Source organism: Centrocercus urophasianus, unplaced genomic scaffold (genome assembly GCF_019232065.1).
Source record: "Centrocercus urophasianus isolate 14NV4802_14NV808 unplaced genomic scaffold, USGS_Curo_1.0 seq_11, whole genome shotgun sequence".
NCBI classification, from domain to species: Eukaryota; Metazoa; Chordata; class Aves; order Galliformes; family Phasianidae; genus Centrocercus; species Centrocercus urophasianus.
Window position 1 is genome coordinate 57,613,491 of NW_024884253.1, and position 22,396 is coordinate 57,635,886.

The 22,396-nt window shown below is 40.0% G+C and overlaps 1 protein-coding gene across 4 annotated transcripts in view; it reads left to right on the plus strand.

Annotated features, from left to right (window-relative positions):
• The first annotated feature begins 123 nt into the window (after positions 1-123).
• The window catches only part of STX17 (syntaxin 17), a 32,898-nt gene continuing 10,625 nt past the window's right edge, over positions 124-22,396 (plus strand). Inside the window, exons 1-4 of one of the 4 annotated variants that reach the window (XM_042808891.1) lie at positions 124-145; positions 6,275-6,467; positions 13,479-13,544; positions 21,865-22,084. In XM_042808891.1, coding sequence (XP_042664825.1) covers positions 6,345-6,467; positions 13,479-13,544; positions 21,865-22,084 — 409 coding nt within the window. In that variant the 5' untranslated portion in view covers positions 124-145; positions 6,275-6,344. Of the gene's footprint in view, positions 146-226; positions 287-375; positions 475-6,274; positions 6,468-13,478; positions 13,545-19,687; positions 19,758-21,864; positions 22,085-22,396 lie in introns of those variants that run through there. The other 3 variants (XM_042808890.1, XM_042808888.1, XM_042808892.1) reach the window with 3 other exon arrangements.

Sequence of the window (22,396 nt, forward strand, 5' to 3'; positions counted from 1 at the left end):
AGCTGCGTCAGGGGAGGGCAGCTGGGGGTCAGGGAAAGGGTCTGCACCACAGGGCGGTGGGCATGGAACGGGCTGCACAGGGCTGTGGGCACGGCCCCAAGGGCTGGAGTTCATGGAGCGTCTGGACACTGATCTCAGACACAAGGTTTGTATGTGTATGTGTGTATGTGTATGTGTGTATGTGTATGCGTATGTGTGTATGCGTATGTGTGCGTCACGCGGAGCCCGCAACGCACCGCCAAGGAGGAGCGCAGCGTGGCGGCATCCCAAGCACGGCCGCCACTTCGTGAGGGGCCGCAGCGGTGGGACGCGGGAGCACCGACGGGGGAGGAGGGAAGAAGGGGACGAGGGGGGAGGGGCCGGAGCGGCCGCCAGGTTCCGGCGATGGCGGTCCGGCTGCTTTCGGTTTCGCTTCGCTCGCCTCAGAAGCGAGGGGAAGGCCGGGCCGGGGCCTGAGCGCGGATCCTCCGTACGGTAGGAGCCCGCCTCGGGGCTGGGAGCACGCGGGGCGGAGGTCTCAGCCGCTCCGCTCCCGCAGCCGCGGTGTAGGCCTCGGGTGGGCCACCGTCCCTCTGAGAGGCCCCGGGGCTCGTCCCGGTCGGGCGGCGTGTCCGACCTCCCCTCTCTCCTCCTGGGAGTGTGGCGTCCCTGGAGCGGGCAGGGGCTGGCCCTCCCTCGGAGGGGTGAGAGGGACGGGACAGGCAGCGTGCGACTAAAACAGTGCGGTGTGTGGTTGAGCGCTGTGTTCCCCCAGGTTTGATAAACGGCGGTCTCGCTTGGCAGAAAGAAAGCGGAGTCGTCCACCTGCAGCTTTGATGTAGGACGTAATCGTTCTCTTGGAACCCGTTTTCGCTCCCCCACCTTGCTGCCTGTGTAAGCAGGGTGCAGGAAGCTCTGCCCTTGGTCACCTGTTGCAGCTGTAGTCCGGGAATACGGACAAGTCAGAAGTAGGGCTCTAATTGAGGGTTGAAGTATGTTCTGGCCGCGTATGGTGGCTGTTAATCCACGAGGAACTCGCTCTTCCTGTTTAGCTTTGCTCCAGAAATGCTGACGTGTTGGTCTCGTGCCTTTGGTATCCATCTGGATGAATAGGTGGCTGTGCTGTCTGGCCTTCTGTGGCTGGCAGAGAGCTGGAAGGGCAGCCCAGGGTTTGCTGGGGTCTCCTCACATGCAGCTGTGTGCCCACTGCTCTATCTGGGTGGTGTTTGCCTTGCTAGGTGATCCACAGGGTTGTGACCCGCTGGGATCTGCACGCTGTTGGGTACAGTCACCAATTCTGGTGGTTCCACAGGAGACCCCCTGCATATAGCTCTCAGCCCCATTAGCATAGATGTGTTTTTGTGTCGCTTTGTCAGTGCTTTGGGACAGGTCACAATACTGTATTTTAGCCTCAGGTCCCTGTCACAGCCAGCAGGGAAAGATGGAACTTCAGAGCCAAAGTGCATGGTGGCTGTACCTCACCACAGGAGCATGTTCCTCGCTAACTGCAGAGCTCAGCCTAGCGAACAGCAGTGAATGCTCACTGCCACTCGGTTCTGGGGCCTTCACATATTACTGAGGAAGCTACTGTGTGTCTCTGCTTTCCAGCATCTGTATTCTAACTGTTTGAATATAAACTTCTGATAAAAGGAGAAAGCTTTTTGACCTTACAACCCTTAAAACAAGTCATCTGTGCTTGAGGTACTGTTTTTAGTGGCATTGATTGTTTGAAGTGTCAGAAGTGACTTCGCTTCAAATAGGACCATTATATTGCATTTCTTTGGGTAAATAGAACTCTTCAGGCTTATTCTGAATTTTTTCCTACCATATTTCCTACCAAAGGACACTTTGCAGCTTAACATTTGATCCGTGCAACCGCATTTACTGAAATTTGTGATATGTTACTGTACAGTGTAAGAATCTTCTCATTGACTGCAACTGTGTGAATGTGATTTCTGTGCACTGCCACAAAGGAAGTTCTGGGTGACTGTCAGAATTAAACTGATACTTTCACTGTTGGGAATTATGTATGTGAAAATATATATTCCCCCCTCTACTCAGCTCTTGTGAGGTCCCATCTGGAATACTGTTTGGATAGCGATAGGACAAGAGGGAATGGTTTTAAACTGAGACAGGGGAGATTTAGGTTAGATATTTGGAGGAAGTTTTTCACACAAAGCTTGGTCTGGTGGTTGGCGACCCTGCACGTAGCAGGGGGGTTGAAACTAGATGATCATTGTGGTCCTTTTCAATGCAGGCGATTCCATGATTCTGTGAAAATCTTTTTGCCCCTTACGTTATCTAATTTAAATGATGAAACAAGATAGTGTATGCTGCTTGGACCTTTCCTTTTTTGAAAGAGGAAGTGAGTTGCTATATAAAGATTTTGTGTGCTTTATATAGGTATTTATTTAATAAAGATCAGGCCAGTGGAACATCTCAGGCTCTATTACTCTGTGAGAAGTACATTCAAACAAGAGGCCATAGACTAATCCTTTATGTAAGATACACTTAAATGATTTTGAAGATACTGGACTGTTTTGAGCAGTAAGAGTCATAGGTGGTTTTCATATTAGGTACAAACACTAAGTTAATGGTATGTATAATTTACTTTTAATTCCAGTTTGGGGCCAGTATGTAAAAAATGTAAATATTAATAAGGATATAATTTTAATTTTTGAATTTTTAAATTTTAAATTACTGATGTAATGACACAGTCTTGTCTTGGGCTTTTTTTGCTCAAACTGAGCTATATTTTAGACACTCGCAGGAGTGTGTTCCAGGCTGTCAGGAGTCTGTGATGTGATGAGGAGCAGCTGTGTAGAAAAGACTTCATGATATTGAATGTGAGGCTCAGCGCGCTGTTGCAGAAGAAGATGGGCAGGCACACTGAAGGGTGCATTAAGAATGTGGTTGGAGGACAGCAGGTTGAAGCAGTGGATCTTCCCCTCTGTTCAGCGCTTGTGAGACTGGCCAACACGGATAGGGGCTGGAACACACAGTGTTAAAGGAGAAACTGGGTGAGGTGAGTTTGATCAGCCTTAGGAAGAGAAGGTAAAGGAAGGGGAGATGTCACTGCTGGCTGTGGGAAGGCATGAGGCATACTCTGCTTGGAGGTATGCAGCAGTAATATGAGAGACACAGGAAGTTCCATATGAATATGAGAAAAAACTTCTTTGCTGTAAGGAAGACAGAGCGCTCGCACAGGCTGCCCAGAGAGTTGTGGAGTGTACTCTGCAGAGATTCAGAACTCACCTGGACACTTTCCTGTGCGACCTGCTGTAGGAAGCTTGCTGTTGCATGGGGTTGGACTAGATGATCTCCAAAGATCCCTTCCAACCTCCATGATTCCCTGAAAGGTGGTGGACACAAGCTGGTCTACTCACAATGAAGAGTTTTTGTCTTATTGATGTGTTGTTAATCTGAAAATGATCAAAGACAGGAGCAGAGGGCTGGCAAGGGTACAGAGTGTCCATCTGACAGGGCAGGGCCTCTGCAACCACATCTAGCTTTTGCTAGGAGGCTTCTGAAATTCCATTCCAGCCTATGCTATGCTGTTACTCTGAGATTACTGGAGAAACAGTGTTCTTGCTTTGGAAATTAATTATGAGTGTTATTCTTAGGAAAACGGAAACACAATAAAGTATGCAAGAAAGCTGAGATTTCTTTGTCATTACATCTGGAACTGACATACCAGAAAACCATGTAATTTTTAACTGCATTTGAATTATATTAACTTCAAACAAAGAGGTACTACTTTCTTGCATTTTTTTTTTCTTATCAATAATTTATAGCTTAGAATTTTTGTTACAAACGCAGCAATATCGTGTGAGGAAAAAAGCAGAAGACCTGAAGGGGATGTAAGGAGTTTGTCTATTTCTTTCTTAGTTTCTCATCCCTTGTTTGCAGTGTGTAGTAGGCAGCAGTGCCTTAAAGCATCTTACAGTCCCTGTTGTTACTGAGTTTACAGTCTGGGAATTAGGAAGGTGGAGAAAGTGATTACCCAGAGCCCTCATGCAGCTAAATACTTGGATTTAAAACCAAAGGCTTTATCAGCTTACCTGCTCAAGACCTATGGCTGTTAGCTACACTAACTCTCCTTCACAGTAGTCCAGTTGGTAAGTTATCTGAACTGTTGGTTTTGACACTCGTCAATCTCTAAATACCAGTAAGGGGTAGGTACCAAATTAGGATGAATTCAACTTGTGTCAGAACAGCTGAGACCAGAATGAGTTCTGTTTTTCCACTAGCACGTGCCGTGCAGTAAGCTCAAAGAATTTGTGTCATCACTTCTTCAACATGATTCTATTAGAAGAAAAGCATGACTTGGATACTGAATTTCTTTAAGGAACCAAATTTTAATTAATTCTAGCTCATAAACCAGTGGATTAGTTTATAAGCTGTCAGGAAATTAAATGTGTATTCAAAGCGGAAGTAGTGTGGTTTGGTGTATAATGCTTTTCATCTTTTGTTCATGGCAAGAAGAATCCAGGCTAAGCTCAAGCTGGAGTTCAGCCATGAGATATGAGTGGCTCTTTCAAAGGGGTCAGGGACCAGGCCTACTGGTTTTAGAATGATGGGAACAGTGAATCAACACGCAAGGATTTAAAGTTCTTTTCTCTTCCTGAAAGAAGTGAGGCCGCACGCTGCATGTTTATTCGAAGATTTGGACAAAGAACTATTAATACTGAATGCGTGGAATTAGAAAGGGATTTGTAAGGCTCTTTGGTGGCGTATCTCCGTGCAGTTTGAAGTGGGGATGATTTAGTAATGCTTGCAAAATCAACCGATGAAATAATTTTCTTCTGCGGTTCTGAAGAAGGACAAGATGTTTCAGTGGTAATTCTACAGTGAAGTCTTACAGGTTGACTTCCTCTAACTTGTTCAACTTCTCATCTTCCTTATTGGGTGGAATACATGAATGGGGAGAGTCATCTTTTAGCATTCTTTTTTTTTTTTTTTTTTCCTCCAGAAAATCTCAAAATTGTTTTATTTGGAGTTGTTTTGGAAAATGTGATGAATCTGGAACTTTATGTAGAAACCCAGCTTTTCTTTGCCTGAAGTTCTTTTACCTTTTCCCCTGGCCTGGTGGAAGACACACTTGGCTCCTTCAAAGGTTAAGGGAAGGTGTAGGTGTCATCCCTGCAGTGTAGGTACGAGTGCAGGGACTGCCCACTGTCTGTGGTTAGACATGAGAAAAATAATGTATATTTTTAATAACACTAATGTGCTTGGCTGCCTGAAAAATGATTTTTTTTTTTTTTTTTTTTAACCTGTTACATTCTGTAAACAGGAAGATTATGCTAGGTCAGTTATTTGAAGTTAGTTTGATTACTGGAAGAGTAAAATCAGAGAAAGCCTTCTGCTGAAGGTGCTGTTGCAGTACAAGCAATTTAAGACAACTAAGTCAGCACGTCTTTTTCAACACAGTCATGGCAAAACTTTCTACCATTAATTCAATCTCTTGTTTTTGTTAAAAAAAGAATGTGAAGAAAGAAAATCTCATCTGAATAACCTCTGTTTATACAGTACTAAAATTACAAAATTATCTCGCAGTAGTTTTTCTTGCCCTTTATGTGCATTCAGCATAATGGCATTCCTTTGCGCTACTCACGCGCACACATTTAAATGCTATTATTTACAGTTATATGCATGTTGTTGCCTACGTATCGTATTTTAGAGAAGGGTGACTTGAAAATTAAGTTTTGTGCTTATGCAAAGAACAGAATTCAAGCTGCTTGTGTGCTGATTCTACAAATATTTCAGTAACCTGTTCATACTCTCTGCTGGGTGATGCTGTGATGACTTCAGGAAGGGACAAATGCAACTTGGAGTAGAAATTTTCAGTCAGAAGCTTTTACTTTTTCTGGAAAGTGAGCTTCCAGAATTACTGTCTTTTCACGGTATGTGTTACAACTTTAAAGGTGTTTCAAGATGTAAATTGGCAGAGCTTGAGCTCAAGGAATGCATCTAATCATGGATGTTATTTCAACAAGGGCTTCCACCTATCTTTACACATCTTTATTTGCAGCTACCTTAATTATTTAGCTATTTCTTGTTACAGTTAAATTTTTATTTATGAAAGTAGATTCCCAATGCCTGTAACTAAACGGGAGTAATGCATTCAAATGCAAATAAAAAATGCTAATAGGGTATCATTTTTTAGGTAGGTAATACTGTACTCAAGCACAGTTTTGTTGGAAAAGCTGAATTACCTTATTTTGCTTTCTTGAAAAAATCTAAATGACTATATTTTTGTGAGCCTGCAATTTTTTTTCCTCTCTCTTTCTTGTAGGGAGTTTTACCTTGGTAAAGGCATACTGGACGAGTAGCAAGTATTGCCTTCCTTGCAAGGTGCTTTTAGGATGTCTGAAGACGATGAAAAAGTTAGGCTCCGTCGAATTGAACCTGCCATTCAGAAGTTCATTAAAGTGGCAATTCCAACAGATTTGGAAAGATTAAGAAAACACCAAATAAATATTGAGAAGGTTAGTGCTCACTTTTTGCTAATGTAGGTCTTTTTACAGCAGTCGCGCTGAAAGGTGATTGCGTGGATTTTATAATGTTTAAATGCTTCTGGTTGATATTGGTTTGTATGTGATAATGAGACTGAATATGCTTCCAAGAAAAATCACCGTTGAGTTAAATTCTTGTGTATGCTTCAAATACTAATAAAGTGAACATGCCCAGGGCAGTTGTGGCACGAAATGCCTAATGTCCATATTATTAAACCCCCATATTCTGTAAAACACAGTGGCTGCATCCACACTGCTGTGTGAACTCTTTAACTATCATCAGAAGTTCTTTAAATAAGAGCAATCTGATGCAGCCAGAACTGTGCCAGGGACAGCTGTAGCAATTAGCTGTGTAAGTGATCAGATTTGAACGTCCCCTCTCTCTGCTTAGTGGTTAAAAAAAAATATGTAGCCTGTGGAAACAAACAGATTGGTTTGTCAAGAAAGGTGATAAGAGGTTCACTAAAACAAGTATTAATGTTAATAAACATCTAAAGGGGGGCAAATGAATGAGGCCAGGCTCTTCTCAGTGGTGTATAATGATAGGACAAGGAGTAATGGCCTAAAACTCAAATGTAGGAAGTTCTGTACCAACAGGCAGAAGAACTTCTTTACAGTAAGGGTGACGGAGCACTGGAACAGGCTGTCCAGAGAGGTTGTGGAGTCTCTGGTGAAGATATTCAAGACTTACCTGGACTCCTAGCTGTGTGACCTGTTGTAGGGTACTTGCTTTAGCTGGGAGTTGGACTTGGTAATCTCTTGAGGTTCCTTCCAACCCCTGCAATTCTGTGACACCAAATAAATAACTAAATAAATAAGGAAGAGAGTGAGTGACTTGGAAGAAGTGCTTGTTACTTTACTGTAACTTTACCAAATAGGCAATCATGTGAATGAGATTTTTTGTGCAAGATTTATGCCTTGAGTAGCTCGAGGATGGGGAAGAGGGAAAACAAATCTTACTATAGTTTCTGGGAACGTAGTCAGGAAATAATGTGTTTAAGTGATAGCCATCTATGCTTATAAGAAATGCTTAGTTTAAGTGATTGTAAGTGAACAGTATGTTATTAGTAGTCATTTCTTCGAAATATAGTGACGTGGTTGGAACAGTCACTTGTGGTTTGTTTGTGGGGTGGTCTTTGGAAAGACTGCACATTTTGCTGTGCCTCTGGAAGTGTGCCGTGTTTTGGTCAAGAGGGATGATTCTGCAAAATAAAAAAAGGTTGTTTGCAGATGCTCAGTAGATGCTGGTTAAACTCTACCAACCAAAGGTTACTGAAGGATTTAGCCAGTGCTGGGGCATGCTCGAAAGGAAACTTCTTAGCTCATTCCTAGATGGAGAATTGTGAAGAAGTACGTTGGGATGGAAGTTGACAGTGCAGAATCATAGAATCATAGAATCACCAAGGTTGGAAAAGACCTAAAAGATCACCCAGTCCAACCGTTCACCTATTCCCAATAGCTCCTACTAAACCATGTCCCTCAACACAACATCCAGTCTTTCCTTGAACACCCCCAGGCTCGGTGACTCCACCACCTCCCTGGGCAGTCCATTCCAGTGCCTGACCACCCTTTCTGAAAAGTAATACTTCCTCATGTCCAGCCTGAATCTCCCCTGCCATAGCTTGAAGCCATTCCCCCTGGTCCTATCACTAATGACACGAGAGAAGAGGCCGACCCCCAGCTCACTACAACCTCCCTTCAGGAAGTTATAGAGAGCAATGAGGTCTCCCCTGAGCCTCCTCTTCTCCAGGCTGAACATTCCCAGCTCCTTCAGCCTCTCCTCATACGGCCTGTGTTCCAGACTCCTCACCAGCTTTGTTGCCCTCCTTTGAACACGTTCCAGGGCCTCAATATCTTTCTTGCAGTGAGGGGCAAGAAGTGACTGACCATGAGAAGATAGAAAAAACTGAGACAGAGGAGGGAAGATCTGGTACTGTGAGGACTAGTGATGGCAAGTAATAGTGGGGCTGTTTCCTTGTAAGAGCGTGGTAAGGATGCAATTAGGATATGAACTGCAATATTCACAAATTGAAAAGTTTAGTAGTATATTTGCCTGAAGCAGTGGCTTCTTAGCGAGATGAACTGTATTTTTCCAGCCTGTTGTTTACACTTTGTTGTTCATTGTTTTTCTAATAAATTTTATTACCTAGATACCAGTGGATTCAGCGTTTTCTTGCCTTGGAACCAGCCACTTTGCAGCAGCCCCATTTTATTCTAGTGGCCAGAAGCTGATCTCCAGCTTCTCCCACCAAGAACAATTGCTTGAGTTCCTTTGTGCTGTAGCCAGACTACAGAGCAGTAGTGATTCAGAGTCAGTATTAATTGCTTTTGGGTGAGAATACTGGGGAAGCAAGGAGCCTTAAGTGTTAAATACCTCAGGAGAAGCTTCTAGGATCAGTGTGTGCATATTCTGGTGCACGTGGCCATAGAGCTAGTTAATGGTAAAGAATGATATGGAATAGGATGGGATGCAGAGGGTTCTTAGAGGAGAGCTTTGTAGTGTTTTTTTTTTCTGTGCAGGCTGTTTCATTCAAATAGAGAGAGGCTTGGTAGCTAAGTTGTTGCCTTCTTTCTCTTAACCAGAAGTTTCCCAGCTGTCTCTGGAAGCAGCATAAAGAGGGATCTCCTGGTTGCACAGAGGCAGAGTTTTGTAGGTTAAAAAAAACAAAAACAAAAAACAAACAAACAAAAAACCCCCACAAACCAACAAAAAGCCCCCCACCCTCACTTATTTAGCATCCATAAGCTCCCTACCAAGGGGCTTCCTGTGACTTTGAATGCTGTAATGAGAAACAGAGATGTGATTAGTGTGAGGGGTGGTGCTGGGAGCTGCCGCATTTAGCAGCAGCACCTAGCTGGTGAGGAGGGGTGGGCAGCTACTTGTTGATGCTACTGGAAATCTCTTAGGTATTTAAACAAGGAATAATTACGCTGTATCTAGCCAGATAGAGTTACCATGGTGTCAGGAAAGGGGTGAAATACATTCCACTTAATTCAGCCTTGTGTTGATCAACTGGCATTTTTACTGGCCCAGCAACTGAAATGAGTTAAGCATTCCTGTTCTGCAGACAGAAGGGGAATCTTTATAAGGATGATTTTCTGTGTCTAGAAGAAAATTCAGAAAATAGTAGCACTGGGGATGAAATGAGGTTTTAGATTAGTTGTGATTTAACACTTTGTTTGAAGTGCTGCCAGAGAAGCTCATTCTTAGCCACAATTTAATTATAGGAAATACAAACCAGTGTTCTTGTAATGGCATTGGTTGGCCTCATTAAAATACCATGCTTATTGAGTAGTTTATATTTTAATGTACAAATCTGATGCAGTCTAAAAGTATTTGGGACATTTCTTGAGCTTATTTAGGTTACTGACTGAACAGATCATTCTCACTGATATAATCAACTTAAGAAATTTGTGTATTAGAACAATTCTAAAATATTTGTAAACTGATCTTAAAATTAAGTTAAGTGCATTTCCTCCAGAACATTTCTTTTACGGAAGCCAAAAGCTAGAGCAACATTTAGTACAGGTTTGTCTTTCTTCATTGTGCATCTTTAGACGATGCAAGTCTTGGCAGATTTGATATTTGAATTATTACTGGCAGATTTGGTATTTGAATTATTACTAAGTAGAATTACTAGAAACAAGTAACTACTGATAAAACGTCTAAGTAAACACTTGGCAACTGTGTCAGGAGCTATTGAGCAGTGTTCACAATGTCAGAACTCTGTATTGATAAGAAATACAACGTAAAGCTTTATGAGAAGTAATACATCCAAGTATAAAACTAGTTTCTGAATGCCTTATTCTTTGAAAAGTCCACACTTAGGGTAATGTTCTTAAAATTTGGAAGTTTCTTTATTTTTTAAACACTTACCAAGCTGTAAGAACTATTACTATTCCAAACTTCACATTTTTGACAGCTTTACGAGAGCACAAGAATAAAAATACATCAAAGCTGCATTTGAAATCTTTTCCTCAAGTAAGTTTTAGATTATTAGAACTCTAGCAATAGTTTGGTTGAAATACTTCCATAGTGATTTACACTGGTATATCTTTTATATGCATTTTAGCCCATAATGTGTTACAGTATTTCTGCATGCTGTCGGCATCAGCAGCTTAAGTGGTTTTCTCAAAAATATTTTTTTGTAAATTTAACTTTCAGTCATGCAAACCAAATATCCCTGGGGGTTAAAGGATAATTTTGTAGAATCTAGTCTTGTTTATTTTACAGGCTACTTTTAAGCAAAAATCACTAATTATGTCAAATTGCTTAGAGCAGCAAAATTATTTACTTATGATGAAGCCAATATCTCTAACCTCATTTCATGAATATTGATTTAAACCTGAGGTTCCAGAGATAGTCCAAACAATTAATCTACTAAATCACTGTTTGAAGAAACTATAAAATCAATATATAATGAAATGTGACCTTGAGTACACCTTTCCAAGGGAAGTGCATACCATAAATCCACCATCATAGTATGCTTTTCAAAGATGACAGTGAAACACTGTTTTGAGTCCAGTGTTCCATATGTGAGTTCCTAAAGACTTAAAAATTAAGTTGGTGATCTATGCTTGTGGGTTTTAAAAATTATTTTCCTTTTCTTTTTTTTTCTTTTTTTCTTTTTTACCTTTAGATTTCTTGTTTTCTTTCACTCTGAAATAGGGAATAAAATGCGTGCTTATCCAAAGGAGCTTCAAATTTGTTCATTCCTGTCTGGTGAGAGAAAGATGGGGGTTTTGGCATGCTATCCTGAACTTTGCTGGGGAGGATTAACAGTCCCTAAGGAAAAAAAAAAACCCAACAAAAAAGAATTAGTGTAAACCATAGCAATCTTTTCTCAGTTGCGCTCAATTAAAGTAGTTTGCGAAACACTTGTTCTCTTTGACATGAGCCTGCTGACATGGTGAGATGATGGATGAAGGAGAAGTGACACAAAATGAGGAGCACAGAAATCTGAGTCTTAACTGCTGGCTTCATCCCAGTGTATACATTTGCCTAAGACTTCTATTATTCAAATTGACATTAATTAAGATTTAGCCTGCTACTAAAATGAATGCAGAAGGCATTCTGAAGAGTTTTGAGTTTTTTCCATGTCTAGTAAATACTTTGTGGAAGAAATGGAATGGATTCAAAACATAAACCTGAAAGTCTTTTTAAGACAGTCTTCGAAGGAGAAAAAGGCAAGCAGGCAAAGAGACTGAGTGTCTAAGAGTAACTTTATGTTTTGTATTTCTGATGTGAGTGTAACTATTTGGCTGTTTTTCTGGCACAAAAATTTTATTTGGCACAAATTAAATATGTGAGTATTCTGTCAGCATTTTTAATTTGTGGACCTCAGTTTTATGTGTATTTCTTAATGCTAAATAGAAGTAATACCTGTGTTCAGAGTTTGCTGTGTCTTGTCCCTGAGCCCAACAAGGTGAACATTGGCAGTAGTATGGCCTACTTTCTGGTGGGCGACAAAGGTGGGTCAATGAGGAAGAGTTCTCTGGCAGCACAAATGTCATTGCTCTGCATGTATTCAGTCATGATGTTGTTTGAGGCCATACGTTTGCTGGGCATTTCTAGAAATGGTGAAAAGCAAGAAGGGTTTCCTAAGGAATTATTTTTCTTCTTAATTGGAAAACCTTTTTTTAATTATTATTATTGAGAACATTATAATGCAGTCAATTGAAACTGAAAAAAAATATAATTTTTTTTTCCCAAACCTTTTTTGTTTCATTCTCAGAAGTACTTGTTACTTCTTCAGGGATGACTGAACTGGAAGGCCCAATGCTGATCCAGGCTTTTAGTGAATTTTATTTTAAAGAGTAATGGCTATAATTTTAATAGTGTAATAATTTATGCAGAAGTTGCTTGTTTTAAAAAAAAATAATTTTAATGTGACTTAACTGAGTGTTGTTTTCTCTTTGAAAGCACTTCAGAATTGTAACATGGAGGAACAGTTTTCTCTGAATATGAGTAACTTCTTGTTTCTTGTCATGTTTTAGCAAACAGAGTAACGTGTGATCCTCATTACCCTGGCCTCTGTAACCAGAGAGATAATCAATAAAATATGCACATAGTAGATAAGATGGTATTTTAATTAGCACCAAAGCATATTAGGAAACTGGGGAGTTAAAATTTACATAAAAGTACATCAAAAATAGTGATAAATATTTAGTTATTTAAACAATTGAAAAGAGCATCCTAATATTGTCTAGCATTTGAAATCTCTCCTTTGATGATTTCATCACCTGTTCCAGGATTTGTAACTTCTGCTTTTCTGTTGTTTCACTCGGGGCATTCTCTGCTTTGGTCATGTGTGTTACTCAGGTCAACAGGCAGTAGCAGGGATTGATACATTTTAATAATGAAAAGGTTTGTATGTCTTGATATGCAGTGATTTTTGCAAAACTTGCATTTAGCTAATGGAGTAGTGACCTCTGGTCTGTCCAGTGTAAAGTGCTGTGTGGGTTGTTTCCCATCACGACACCATGGAGCTTCAGATGGGTGCCAGATTTGCCTTGGTGATCACTGCAACTATGTAACTACATAGGAAAAAATGGAAAGTGTAAATGTAAACAGTAGTGTTGTGTAATGAGCGTGGTTCTCAATGTAAATAACATCAGATACCTTGGTGTCCTATGTGACCAGTCCCCACCCCTCGCTTCCTTTTTCCTTGCTCTTCCCTTCCTTTTACTGACCACCAAGTGATTTATGCCACAGCAGCGTTGGGACACTGCTGTATTTCTTTGCCGTTAAGAACCGATGCCAAAACCTGGATTATCTGCAATTCAATGAAAAATATGTTGTGCAAAATTATCCACAAAATACATTGCCATTAATTCTCTGATTTTGCAGCAGAAATGCCTATGACTCAGTTTTTTTTTTTTTTTTACTGTTAATTTGGGAAAATTAAAGAGGTTTCCTTTTTCTGCTTAGCCACGTGGGGAAGGGAAAAAGCAATTATATGGAGTATTTTTTCTTTCTTTTAGTATCAAAGATGCAGACTCTGGGACAGACTGCATGAAGAGCACATTAATGCAGGACGAACAGTTCAGGTAAGGACAATAAATGTTAATGGAAATGAATCACATTGTAATTCCTGATGCCTTAGGGGCAGATCTTTACAGAGAAGTATATTTTACAGAGGGATTTGCCTGAAATATTGTTTTGCTTTGCTTTCTTTAAAAGGTTAGGGATTTCCTAATTTTGTCCTATGAGGCAAATAGAGTCAGAAATGTTTTGAAGCAGGTGGGATGGCATGTCAGTGGGAATATTCAGAGTTCTTGAACAAATAACTTCTAGTCATTTCTTCAAGATCTTATATTAAATCATTTTGTGTACATTTACGGTGAGCTTTTTTTTGATACTGTGTATGATTTCAAGTGCATAGGTGACTGCTGATATCCCAACTAGTATTTGCATGCAGCTTTATGTAAAGTGGGGGTGGGAGACTGGCATTTTGTGAACTATCCTATTACATGAGTGAGTTAGAAAATAGTGAGATAATGAGACAGTGTTAATTCTGAAGCATAGTTTCAGACCAAACATGGAACATCTACACTACTAGTTTGATGTGCACATTTTTTATTGCATGCATCATATTTTCAAAGGATGAAGCACCACCCATTTGTCTGCATGGATCTCATTGACTTCATGCATGATCAACCATAACTCAGCACAGAAGGAATCTCATATCTGCTTTTCAAAAAAATAGAAAACATGTCCTGATGAAAATGGGTGCCAAAGGTAATGCCAAGCATTGGTAGCACACAGCCACAGTAGACTGCAGAAAAACACAAAGGCCAGATCTTCACAAGTTTTGCTGATGCAGGTACAGCAGCTAGTAGTGGCAAAACTGGTAACAGACCGATCTTAGCCAGCAGGAAAGGCATCCTGTGTTGATTTTACAGTTGTTGTTCGGAGCAGGGGCAAGACTTTGTTACTGGACCAAACCTTTTGTAACCTATCCTGCATCGAGCAGGCTTTGCCAGTGGGGATGGCACAATCCCAAAACATCATATTTTAAAATTTTAAAATACTGTGCTTATTGCAGTACTTTCCTGACACCTGTGGATCATTGGGCCAGACTAAAAATGGAAAAGGAAAAAAAAAAACTTGGAAAGAACTTTACTGTAATCAAACAACACTAGGCAGAAGGCAGAGCTAGAGTTACCTTTTTTTGAGGAATAGAAGGTATGAGCTTTTTTCCTGTAAATTATTAGAAGTCATATGTGAAATCCACTGGATTTTTCTTTTTGATTTGAGTGCTCATGGTTTTCCCTAAGCATTTTTGACATTTGAGCATAAAATAAGTTTATTCCTTGTAGCATTAAAAAAGGATGCCAAAGGGATTTGCAAAATCAGTCCTGTTCAGGTGTTTGCTTGTGTCTGTGCTGTAATTCACATTCACATCTGTGAAGGGTAAGAGAGGCTTCTCTTGGGGCACCTTATGTTCAGTGTCATTTGTCTACCATGACAAAAGTATCAAAAATTACAGAAACAGCAGTCATGTTGAGGATGTTGTTTTTAACCACGTGACATCTCTTAGTAATAAAATATCATACTTATCTCTAGAAATATTTATGTTTGGCTTGGGCCTAAAGTCTGTGGTTTTCACTTTCAGTCAGAATAAATTTTCTTCCTTTTTGTTTAGTCTTTACTTCTTATAGGTCAGGATGCAAGTTCTGCATCAAGCTGGTCACATTCAGATTCCCAGAGGGCCAAATAAGGATCTGGATCTGGATCTGCAAGAAGTGTAGAGTAGCTCTCTATTTTAATTAAATAGTTGGTAGTCTGGATTAGTTGATAATAAATTATATGACATGTAGAATGTGTTTGCTGTAAGCTGTTTAAATGTTTACCAATGGACTTGTGATCTGTTTGTTTGCGAAGAAATCAGATTAATTATTGTGATACCAAATGTTCTCTGCAGCACACACTTTGCTCTCAAAATTAGATGTTGTAAAAATACATTAGGAATCCCTAAGTCAATATTGACCCAAGGCATCCGCCACAGGTTTTAGACAAATATATGCACAGCCACTCTACATTTAATCCATGTGCACATAATTAGCCATTTTTCTGAATTTTCAGTTTACCCAGAATAATTACTTCTGTTTTAAGTTTGATGATGGTCAAAATTCTAATAGAAGTGTAGATGAGCATAAGTGTATACCTCTTCTTTCTGGTGACTGAATGCCACAGGAAAAACTTTTAAAAAGGAAAGTGAGGAAATGGAAAACCTGTGTGGGGCATGAAGACGCCCTGAGAAAACAACTCTTGTATACGCAATTGTTTATGGTATCAATGAAGGGTCATGTAAAATCAGTTCATTGTTGCAGCCTGTTGCTATCTGTAGGGTACATATAGTCATAATTTAGAGTTTGTTTGACCTACACCAGGAAATTTTTACCATATATTCTTTGTAACAATACTTGGAATGAAGTGCAGAGAAAGTAAATGATGACAAGAGTACATTTACACAGCTAAGCTATTGTAATACTTCCTTAAAAATTTTATTTATGTTTGAGAGAGGTTTGGATGGTAGCTTTATTTAGAGGTGCTATTTGGTTCTTAAACTGAAACAAGGTGCAGAATGGGAGGAGTGTTGAATGACACAAAGAAGATAGGAGATAAAAAGGGAGTGATTCGTTGGAGGTGGCAGATCATATGGCTTCCATGTACTGTTTCAGCATAAATCATTTAAAGTCTAAATTGTTGGAAGTAGTGTATGACATTACACTTAATAAAGAAGAAAAAGAGAATAATGATGGCAGAGACTGGATGTAATACTGGCTGGATGACAATGATTCAGTTAGTTGGTGGCACTGGGAGCTGCGTAGGCTGATGGAGGAAGCGTAAGTGAAATGCTGGAGTTTCTATGTGCTCTGGGATATAATATCACCGAGGATGAGAGCCTGAGGCAGGTACTTCCATGGAGAATGTTAAAGTAGCTGCTGTTGCCTTAGTACTGGAGCTTCAGGATCATTTTATATTTGTGACTTTGGTCTTTTCCACACAACATGAGGTATCTCCACCAGTTCTGGAAGAGTCTGAAGTTCTATCTCCTTTTCAAGGGCTTTGGCTTCCTTGCACTCCACTGACATTTATGTAAGGTGGGGCCATGCAGACACAGTGTTTATCCTGGTGTCAGAACCTCTTCTTGGGTCAACACTGAAGCACTGCGATGTACCTCAGGCTCTTTGTAACTACGTTTTTCCATTGTGCTGTTATTTGCCCTTGGCCCAGGCTCAGTGCCATAACATGGCAGTGCAGGTCACCATGCGTGTTTGCCTGCAGTTACGTGGAAATTTCACTGTTTCTTTTTTTTTTTTTTTTTCCCCACCAGTTATTTGTTCTCAAATGTCATGAAGTCCTGCACACAAGAGACTGGTGTAGCTGGTACAGTGTTTCTGGTAATGCTCACACAACGTAGCATCCTGGTGGATCTCTTACCTCCAAATCTGTGTACAGTTTGGAAAAACCGGGCTCACTTTGTGTCCCTACCTCAGTTCTGTGCCCATTTATGAACAGTGAACCTTATCCCAATAAAGTCCCCTGAGACCAAGGGATGAAAGCATTACATAATAGCCATGTAATATTATTTCTGTTGTATAACAAATGGCGTAAAGCTGCGAGGGGCTCAGGGATTCTGCTGGAGAGGACAGGATTAGAATGTATAATGATGTTGAGATCAGTCTGATTTTGGATAGTGACAAAGACAGTCGTTAGGCAGGAATCATTGACAGCGTAAATGCAGCATGTGAAGCTCTTCAGATAGGTGCTCTATAGATAAGAGCTTGTGGGACACGAAATAAAAGTGAGCCTGCAGTGTGATTGTGACAGTGATAAAAGAAAGCACCAAATAATAACATGAGATATATAAGCCAGAGAGCAGTCAGTGCGCAATGTCGTGTAGTCTCTGGTCAGCATTAGTAGGATCCCAGGACTTCTGCAGTTTGGACACCACTCTTTTATAGAGGCTGTGGACACGTTAGGGAGTATTCAGGGAGAGCAATGAAAATGATAAGAAATTGAGGAAATGGAACTTATTTGGAAAGGCACAAAAATTACTATTTTTGGTTTGAGAAGTGTCTGACAATGGCATGTTATCCGCTTGCAGGCTTGAAAGATTGCTGCACAGAAGACAGGCTGTGCTTTCCTGTGCATTTCTGTTAGATATGAGAAAAAACTGTGGCAATTAGGATAACGAAATCCTACAGTATTATATCAAGAAGGCTGTAGCTCTTCATGAAGAAGTCTTTTGGAAACCAAATTAGATAAGTAGGTATCAAAAATGAAATAATGACAACAGATCACTCTTTGAAGGGATGATTTCACAAAGAGTTTGCCAGCTTTATCCTACATTTTTTTTGTGAGAAAGCCATTTGAAACAAAGAGTTGTTTTGTTCTGCTTTGTTTTTTCAACGCTAACAGACCAGAATTCCATACGTTATGAAGAAAAATTCTGAGACTTTTAGGCTGAATTTGGTGAATTGAGAACTGAGGAGTTTGCATGAATGAGAACAGCGTTGTGTGTTGCCTTCCTTGCTGTCCTGTGAAAATTATTATGAAAAGAAGTCACAGCCATTTGCATTTCTGTAGCATTTATCAGGTTACACCCTGGTGAGCTCCTGAGATGCATCTCCTCACAGCAGGGCTTAGGGCCCTTGCTAGGCTGATTCCATTTAGCTTGTTTAATTGACAATAAATTGAATGAGTCATTTCCAAATCCACAGACCAAGAGGTACTACAACTACATTTCACCAAATATGCAAATGCCATTATTTGATTCCTCTGTCTTCTTTCTTGCAAATATTTATCTTTGATCAGCAATATAATAATGTGCAGTGAAACTAAGGATTAGACTTAGCCATGCCTTGGAGTTTCTATCTCTTGAAGCTCCTGTTCAAGATTTTGAAAACTCGAGCACCTTTGGTCGTTGTACAGTAACTGGGTCTCTACTGCAAGACAGATATTGACCTGACACAGTGGTCCAGAGGAAGGCTGGAGCACCTCTCCTAGGAAGACAGGCCGAAGGTGCTGGGCTTGTTGGTCCTGTAGAGGCTCTGGGGAGATCTCATTGAGGTCTTTGAATATACAAAGGAGCTTATAAGAAAGATGAAGAGTCTTTACCAGGATGAGGGGCAACAATTTTAAATTGAACAAGCGTAGATTTAAATTGGATATATGACAAAATTCTTCATGATGATGATTGACGAGGCACTGGCACAAGCTACTCAGAGAAGCTGTGGATACCTCATCCCCTGAAAGTGTTCGAGGCCAGACTGGATGGGGCTTTGAGCAATCTGATCTAGTGGGAGGTTTCCCTGCCCATGGCTGGGGATTGGAACAAGACAGTCTGTAAGGTTCCTTCCAATCCAAGCCATTCTGTTTGTCATACTCATGCTTTTGCTGTACTAGTAATTTGCTCTGCTGTACTTACAGTGCTGTAAATCCATTACAGAGATACGTCTTAATTCCAACTGGCAAACTTTCCTTTTTAAGAAGCTGCTTGGAAGCATTATTAACTCACACCAAACTCATTGTTGACACTGTTTCTTACAGGCTGCTTGGCTGTTAAACAACAGGTTTTTGTTTGGCTTACCATTTTCTGTTTCCATTAAAGCCAAAGTCAGGATAGTATCTTTATTCCTGAAACAGAACAGCATGATCACCTTCTCTCAGGCCTCTGTGTATGGTTCCTGCAAACTAAGTAATGAAATGTTGCATCTAGATAGTCCTATTTGGTCTTTTAAGTTACATTCATTACATCCAAGGTTTTATAGAATGAGAATTTTGGCATGTGGTGGACTGTGACAGTGATAGCATTCTCCCTTTTTCAGTCTCTTGGGGAGACCACGGGAGATAGATTAAGATGAATGTATACAGAAAATTATTGCACTATGTTTCTAATTTTACTTGATATCTTGCAAAATTATTTATTGTATTCATCTCCCTATTTATTTTTTTTGTTGATTACTGTTTTTACCTAGGGTTAATCTTAAATAATGTAGCCTAAATTGACTGGTAATAGTATTAATTTAAACATACAATAGAATATTCTCGTATTAATTTGACAAATGATTTTTATGAATCAATAGTTCTTTGGTTGCCTAATGTGTCTCATACAGCATTACTTGAATTTGTTGTTGAATTATTTTCCTTCTCTAATTATAATTCTATTATTCTTTTCAAGCACATTAAAAATGTTCGTTCTGCTGGTGTGTATAACTAAAATAAGTTCCAATTACTTCCTGCTTTTTCAGGTATGCAAGATTGCTTTCCTAAGGCATTATTGCCTGAACCTGGTTTCAGTTATTGAAAAAAAAAAAACACCTTTATTTCCCTAACCACTCCCTGGTGTTAATCCATTCTTTTGTTCTGCTATGAGAAGAATATTTAAAACAGTTGGTAAATAGTGGAATGAATAATATAAATCACTATATCTCCTTATAATGTAATGCAACGAATATGATTTTTATTGAAGTCTTATTTAAAAAAAACAAAAACAAAAACATAAAAACTGTGCCCTAAAACAATGAGTAGTATAATTTGGGCTATCAATTTCTTTTGTTCATTTTTTAGAGAAAGAGAAGTTGCATGCATTTCCAGATTTTAAATGCCTAAGCAATGTAATTTTTGCCCTAGACAAAAATTTATGTCACAGGAGATGCCTGCGTTCGGGTTATTCTTGCTAGCTGTGAGTAGTTCCTGTCCACTTTAAATCCTTGCAATTAGATATATTTCTGTATCTTACTAATTCTTCTCATTTGTGCATAAAGATATCTTTACAAAATGAAAATGATAATTTGGAAAAATTGAGGATCACAAATGATTGCAGTCTGAAGTGCATTAATCACCACAGTTGCTTATTATTTAAAAAACAAAAACAACAACAACAATAAAAACACAGGTTCTAAGAAGCAGTCACTTTATTTAGTAGCATCTTGACTTTATGCGACCTATGTAAATATTTTGGCAAAGGACCAAACCAGTCACAGATACCAAAATAATGTCAATAATTGCAAAGTGAATTAGGTGAACTGTGAACCCCCAACACCAGAAGGAAGTGGAGTTGTGGGAGCAGGTCCAGAGGAGGGCCATGAAGATGATGAGAGGGCTGGAGCACCTCCCATACGAGGACAGGCTGAGAGAGCTGGGGCTCTTCAGTCTGGAGAAGAGAAGACACCAGAAGTATCTTAAAGCAGCCTTCCAGTGCCTGAAGGGGGCTACAGGAAAGCTGGGGAGGGACTTTTTATAAGGGCATGTAGTGACAGGACAAGGGGAAATGGTTTAAAATGGAAGAGGGCAGATTTAGACTAGTCATCAGGAAGAAATTCTTTACTGTGAGGGTGGTGAGAGACTGGAACAGGTTGCACAGTGAGGCTGTGGATGCCCCCTCCCTGGAAGCATTGAAGGCCAGGCTGGATGGGGCTCTGAGCAACCTGGTCTAGAGGGAGGTGTCCCTGCCTATAGCAGGGGGTTGGAACTAGGTGATCTTAAAGGTCCCTTCCAACCCAAACCATTCTATCATCATTTAAATATCTTAGTTGAAACTCTAAACAAAAGCGGCCTGACTCTTAACTTGGAGAAGTGGATGAAGTTGACAACAAGGAAACAAAAATATTGATGGGGATGACGTAAATAAATATTTCTCCCTTGTTTTGTGGTTGGCTGATACTACAGAAAGAGGTAATAGGTGCCACCTCTTCCTTGATACTCGGTTCTTACTCTTCTGGAGCCAATGGCTTAATTGCTGTTACAGAAGATAGGACACTTCCTGAAAGATTCTGACCAGTACGTCTACTCCATGCACTGTGCACAAACTGTTGTTTTTTCTCCAAATTCCATTGAAGAGGGAGCCACCATTTCTGTTTTATTGTAGAAAATGGAGTGACGTAGCAGAAGAAAATATGAAAAATACAACAGACGTAACTGGTTATGATCTAGTGGTGCTTCCAAGTGAAATGCACTCAGAAGTAGTTTCAGTGAAGTAGAATACTTACAGTAGTGACTTACAAAGAGTAGGAGATTGGCCATTCGTTCAAAAACGGGCAGGCTTTAAGTTGTGGCATGTGAAGCAAGGACTTCTTTGCAGAGTTTTATAGGGTGACTTTTTCCATTAGGAGGAGTCTTTGTTAAGTGGATCAAAAGCATTCAAAGAGTGCAGGCTGGAGAGAAGAATGGATCTAAAAAAGAGGTGGCCAAGAAAAAAAAAGTTCTTTTGAAGTAGGGACTTTTAGAGGTTTTATTTCTCTTAGTCTATTAAAACTTAGAAATGGCACTTTTTGTGATCGCTTAGAAAATGTAATTGATCAAATGACTGTTACTTCCTAACCACAGAAGGTGTTAAATATATTAAAATTGTTACAGCAACTTCGAGCCAATATGAGAGAGATGGAAAAACTTTGTTTGCGAGTCCGACAGGAAGACATCCCAGCTCTGCAGCGGATGATAAATCCAGTGAAAGATGAAGCTTCATCTGCCATAAAACACTTCCTGCAGCTCCATTCTGAATCTGCAGAAGAGCTTAAAAGGCAACTAGAAGGACAGGAAGATGCCTCCTTAACCAGATCTGCAACTGTGGGAGGAGGTAGTAGAATTTCATGTCTGTATCTATTGTATCTATATCGTTGTGTCCATTCAGCACTTTTGATATAAATGAAAGAAACTAAAGAGATTTCAGTTGAATAACAATTGTTAATTCAGAAGTGGATTTTCTTTCCCTGTGCCACGCTTTTATTACCCACTACTGAGTTTTGATAAGTAGTTGAGTAACTTAGAAAGAGAGTAGGTGTGGCCTTCCATGAAACAGAGAGTACCTCCTTCTTTAGCATTTGATCTTGGTAACAGACAAAAAGCAGAAAATATTATAAATCCATTTAAGTTAAAGATTTTGCAAATG